Here is a 6,401-nt window from a genome sequence, read left to right on the forward strand (position 1 = left end):
ATTCCAAGATAATTGTCCATTGTAAACTTTTACAACTCTTACCAATGTTATCTTCAGAATTCTTTGCTATAGAATATTAACATACTAAATTCGAAATGTAACCTATAAGTTTGGGACCATTAGAGTTAGAATTTTGATTAATTATATAAAACCCTTTTGTTCATATATCTTATCTTTGGCAAATTATCTAACATTTTATATGATCAAAATATCACAAAGTTCAGATTAGAGATCAGTAAAAATAAGGTTAACTAATAACTAACCATATCCTAAGTGGATCACAAATTAGTGAGCTCAATATTTGTGATATTCTTGCTTCAGATTTCAGTCATTATTACATAATTCAAGTAAGATACTCCATCCGTCCCAAAATATAGTTTCCATTTCCATATTTAGTTCCACATTTTTTGTAATTTGTCTAGAAAAACCGTGTCCCATTATTTATTTGCTCCTTGAATTTTTGTTTTTTCCTTTGTTTATTCAACCAAAATGTTACAATTAATGCTCTTTCACAATTATTTTCCATTCCCTCTCCTAAAATCATATTTTCTCATACAATATTTATTTAAATAAACAACAAATATTTACTATCTCTCTTATATTCTACTTGCATAAATTAACGTGAAAAAAGAGAAATGAGAACTATATTTTGAGACGGAGGAAATAATATTTAAACACTAAAATGACAATTGAGTGCTCATTCCTCAAACATAACTCAAAATTTGATGGTGCGCTTTCAATGCTACATCTACCCGGTGGGTAGTTAACCCACTAGAAATATAGCATTAAAAAACTATTAGAATTGATGAGTTGGATTCCACTATTTATTCATTTCTATTAGTAGTGGGTTGTTGACCCACTGGGTAGATAAAGTTTTTTCCTAACATAATCTTGGTACACCACTCATATATTGTTCAGATTATATCATTATTCTGCTATTATCACTTAAATTTCTACCAACTGTAGCCACTAATGTATTTAAAAACCCCACTTTAATTATGAGGTATCATAATTTGTTGGTTGAAACAGGTTTACCCCAGAAACTTCAAGCTTATTTCCTTAATCTCCTATTTAATTTATCATTAGAAATCTTATAATAAAAGTAAAGGGCAAAAGTTAGTAAAAAAAAAAAAAGCCTTGATTTACTATGAAAAAAACCTTCCTTTTCCTTATTTACACCTTTTGTTTTCTTCTAGGACATAATAATTTGTTTATTTTCTTATTTCATTTTATCTTTATTAGGAACATCATTGACTTTGAGTGAATATAAAAGGAGTGAAGAAAGCATAGTAAGGTTAACTAAGATAATGGAGAGACTAAGAAGCTTCCTCTGCTTCAAGCTCAACAATTCATCTTCACCTATCTTACAAAGTACAATCAAGCTAACTAAGCTTCCTTCGCGGTTTTGGCTCAAGGCCAAAGGTAAATCTCCTCCTCCTACGTCTCTTTGCTCGAAAAACGAGTAGTTTTCCTTCATGAAAAACATTGGTTATAAAATCTACAATTGTGTTTTTTCCTTTGGAAAATCGAATTTCATTTATTCAACCAAATGAAGCCCATAAAACATGCAGTTTTCCTACATGAAAAACATTATTGTGAATAAAGGAATATGTTATTGTTCACCACATGATTCTGTATTCATATTCTGATCAATGATTCTGTATTAATATATATGCTTAAATCAGCAGGATATGATACTTTTGGAGCAAAACAAGGTAAAACTGCAGTAACATTTGTTTTTTTCTTACTGATTGTTTGTTGCTAGTTCTATTATTAGCACACTAATGTGATTATTGAATTGGCAGCTACTAAAAGAAAAGGGCTTGTGAGTCTTTACAAAGACAAGGAGTTATGTGAAGGATATGCTGATATCGAAACTATGTGGTCGATGATCCATTCGACTTGTTCTAAGGATATTCACAGCAACGAAAACTGCAGAGGACCGCGATATTTAGTATTCTGTTTCAAGCCAAGCTGACAGAAATTTCTGAAAGAGATAGTAGTACACTAGTACTTGAGATAAATATGGATTACTTCAGATGACTGTCTTGTAAAATAAGTAGGTTTTAAGTCTTTGATTCTCAGTATTGATGTTAAATCAGGTATTTCTGAGGCTATATTTAAGAACATTTCCGACAGCTGAAGGAAATGAGAATATAAACACAATCATGTCAGGGGAATTTTGTGTAAAATAAAGTTCTGATTTGTGTATTGAAGCTTTAGCTGTCAAAAATGATAGAACAGAAGATGTGGATCATTTATAGCTATAATCATAAACACATCTTTCCAAATATCTCCTATATTCTCGCTACAAATTCGAACAACAGATGAGCTGAGTTAGATGACAGAAGCTTATGAAGGGCTAGTGAAAGCTTTATGTTTAGATCATTGTTGAATAGACAAAAAAATCTGTTTGGTTGGACGAAAAACATTTTCCAGAATGACATTTGCCTGCCAACCAATAAGGCAAACAGCGAGGGAAGATTTATCAGACATTAAATTAGTCTGCATCCTTTCGAAAACAATCTCAATCGAGTGACACAATCGATAAACAACTAAACAAAGATTGATTAGCCCCAAAGAGAATCCTTGAAAGTTAATTAAAGTTGTTAGTTACAAGTGAAAATGCCCATTTTATAGCTCTCCTAGCAGATTGATATTGAGTTTACCTAGCTTAAATCTAATTAAAATTAGCTGCTATTAACAATTTAGACCTTGTGTTCTTCTCAATAATCTACAAAGAAAAAACAATCTTTTAACTCAGATGCCATGTTCAAGAATCATGAGGTTAATCATCAATCAAAGATGACTTGTTACACCTACACACGAGTATTTTCGTTCCTTTTGCATCCGAAACCTTCAAGTAATTCAAAAGATGAGAAAAGTTGGTCTTGGATGAAAAATTATTGATGAAACTGTATAGAAAAGTGGAGTACATATTCCATTTTGTAGCATCAAATCAGATGTTCTTCACCAGTCTTTGTGGAAAAGAGGAAGAATAAAGGCATAGCAATAACATAGAGTGCGTCTTCTTTTCCAACATGCCCAATCTTTCAAAGAAGTATGATTCTCTATTATAATCTGCTTTAACTGTCCTCTTATATTCTGATAAACAATAAGGTTTCTACTGTGTTTCCAGAACCTTATAAAGAGAACTAACTAACAAGTTGTTAAGCAACTTATGTTATCACTTATCAGTCCAATTCATTTTAATCTACGCACTTTCTTTACTTTCCGCTCTGTTTCCACCCATATCATTTACTTGAAGAAAGTCCTAATGTCCGTAATGATGTTTCTCTATCTTTAATTATGAGTTTTTGCATTACCATCGATATTGACACAAGATGTATCTCCCTATACGAAGGCATACAACTTTAATACAGTGATCACAACTTAGTGCCGCCTGTTAATACAACGAGATTAATAATATGAAGGGATAATTATAAGAAACTTTGATCAATATGTTTACTTGCACGGCTACACTATAGAGAGAAACATATCTGAATAATTGCCTGCAAAAATACAACCACCCAGGAAACTTATGAATGATGCAACCTTAGCTTTACATTCGATGGGTGCTTTGACTACTTCAAGAAATGTCCCATCATTATATTCATATGGGTTAAAGTTGGAATGGTGATCCATCTCATATACTCTTCATATATACATATAACACACAACTGTTCATAATATAAATTTTACATAAAAGGTATGACAAAATAAATCGTACTCAAAATTTACATATAACACACATAACTGTTCATAATATAAATTTTACATAAAAGATATGGCAAAATAAAAGATACTCAAAATAACTACTTCGTCCATGTAAAAATAACTTTGCAAATTGATGCCGATTTCATTGAGACATCTAACAAACTGGTAGTTGACACTTGACCATCTCTTCAGGTCAAAATCACTGTCAATAATTTACCCCTTTCTACTCCTATACTGTACCTAAAAAACGTTGATCTTTACCATTGAATTACCTCTAGCTTTAACAGCCTTGTTCAAGCCCACTAATTTTAACACTTTTCGCTTTGTCAATCTCACACCTTTTTGAAAACGGGTCCCTAATTGATCTGCAAGTAGATACAGAACAACTTCTTCCGGAGCATCCTGAAAACATTGCACAATTTCACTTCTTCTAGCACCAAGTTTAGCCAATGTATCGGCGCAGTAATTACCTCTCTCTTTTGAGGTTGAAAAATACAATTACCTAGCTCGTTCGACAATTCCCTACATATTAAAACGATCTCTACAGTTTCATTATCTAACCAACGATATTTATCCATGTTAGATGCAAGATTAATCAAGTCAATAGCAGTCTTAGAATCTGATTCAATAATCACACTCTTAAACTGACTTGCTCGTGCTACCAAAAGTCCAATCAAAATCGCTTTAGCTTCACCTAAAATCACTTTTCCTGAATATGAACCGATATATTTGTTAAATTCATCCCCGGTATAATAACCACAATGTCCCATTAACCAACATCGTTGATCGTCTCTAACAACAACTCCAAAATCACTGCTACCCTTCGAATGCTTGCATTTGTGTTGATTTTAATGAATCCAACAGGTGGACGAACCCAATTAATTAACTCTACTGAAGGATCATGCTCCATGTCAAGATTTTGAAAGAAAGCAGTAATTGTATACGTAGAACGTTCGGACATTCAAAAGTTGTGTCGAGGAATAAACTAATAAGCGTGTATATTATATTACTTGGTGTTCAACAGTGAATCTTGGGTACAACCATACAATATATATCGGTGTAAAAGGACTTCTATTAAGGCTTGTTCTCTTCGGCATAAAACAGCTGAACTGAATTGAATTATATACGTAGAAAGTTCGGAAATTCAAAAGTTGGGTCAAAGAAGAAATAATGAGAGTTTGTATTACATTGATGGTTGTTCTGTTTTCAACACTGAATCATGAGTACAATATATAGGTGTATAATAGGAGTCCTACTAGGAAAATATTTCTTATTCCTATCCTAATCCAATACTCATTGGAAATTTACGTAAGATAATAATATATTATAAGGGGATTATCATATCTTTATTATAACTCATATTTCTAATAAAAATTAAAACTAACCATAATTATCAATTATGATAATTATTGAAGTATAGAGTCACACAATTAACGAACCTCTTAAAAATCCTATGACTTATGAATGAATTTTAATTTTTAAAAAAATATAAATATAAACCCTTAGTTTGTCGTGTGAGAGACCGCCTATTTTTAAATTAAAATTAGGCAATGATAAGCCCAATATTAAAAAGAGAATTAGCTCTATAGTAACTAGTTTAATTCATTTAGTGATTAGGTCTACTTTTATATTATTGCTAGGGGTGGAAGATGAAGCCATGTATGATATCCTCATGGAGTGAGATGGAGGCATGTGTGGTTCAAAAGGGTTGCTATATCCTATGGAATGTTTGGGTTGAAAGAAATAGGAAAGTCTTTGAGCATACAAGCCACCCTGCCACTGTTGTGTGCCAGAGGATTATGAGACAAGTTGATGCTTTTAATAACTACGTTGTGAGGATTTATGGAGGAGGTCGGCCCCCTGCGGTTCCTAGTTCTGGTCGTTGGCATGCTCCCCTTGATGACGTTATTAAATTGAACACGGATGCAAGCTTGGCCGATGAAGGTTGGGTGGGACTTGGAGTGGTAGCCCGCGACTCGGAAGGTAAGGTGTGCTTTGCTGCATCTAGACGTGTGCGTGCCTACTGACCTCTCGAGGTAGCTTTGATCTTCGAGTCTGACTCTCTAGTAGCCACGAAAAGATTAACAAAAGCAGCAATCTTCTTTTCTGATTTGGATGCAATACTTGGGGACATTCTTTCTATGTATAATGTTTTTTCTTCTATTTTTTTTTCTCATGTTAAAAAGGATGGGAATTCTGTTGCCCATAACCTTGCTAGAGTAGTGCCTTTTGGTGTTGAGCAATGTTGGGAGCGTCACTGTCCCAGTATTGTTCGACCTTATGTACTTATGGACACCTTGTCCCTTTGATTAATGCACTTCTCTTTCCCCTAAAAAAAATCTACTTTTATATTAAAATTAGACCGTCTATTTCAATAATTTTTGTCAAAGTAGATACTTTCCCTTCTGTTTAAAATAAAATATTAGGGTGAAATACACTATTCATTGATCAATTTTGACATTAATTTATCGCCATTATATGAAGAAAAACATAGTCGAGTGGGATCTTTTTAGATTCATCTCGATGCATACTATTAAATTATAACTTTTTATATTTTTTTACATGTGCACAACTAAAAATATTAATGATTAAAGAAATGCATAAGGTTGCGTGAAAAAGCAAATGTTTGATTTAAAACAGAACGGAGAAAGTATAAGTAATATGAATTCAAGAATTTCTGTCTA

The 6,401-nt window shown here is 32.7% G+C and overlaps 1 protein-coding gene across 2 annotated transcripts; it reads left to right on the forward strand.

The window, feature by feature from the left end:
- Window positions 1-1,245: 1,245 nt before the first annotated feature.
- LOC104892545 (uncharacterized) lies at window positions 1,246-2,293 on the forward strand. Of its 2 annotated transcripts, none has more exons than XM_010678508.4 (3): window positions 1,246-1,422; window positions 1,686-1,715; window positions 1,806-2,293. In XM_010678508.4, exons 1-3 carry the CDS (start codon window positions 1,308-1,310, stop codon window positions 1,976-1,978), a joined length of 318 nt encoding a protein of 105 aa, XP_010676810.2. In that variant the 5' UTR covers window positions 1,246-1,307; the 3' UTR covers window positions 1,979-2,293. The 2 variants fall into 2 exon arrangements, with proteins under 2 accessions (XP_010676810.2, XP_010676811.2); XM_010678509.4 differs by having other exon boundaries at window positions 1,254-1,422; window positions 1,689-1,715.
- Window positions 2,294-6,401: the final 4,108 nt, after the last annotated feature.

This window comes from Beta vulgaris, chromosome 5 (assembly GCF_026745355.1).
Source record: "Beta vulgaris subsp. vulgaris cultivar EL10 chromosome 5, EL10.2, whole genome shotgun sequence".
NCBI lineage: Eukaryota > Viridiplantae > Streptophyta > Magnoliopsida > Caryophyllales > Amaranthaceae > Beta > Beta vulgaris.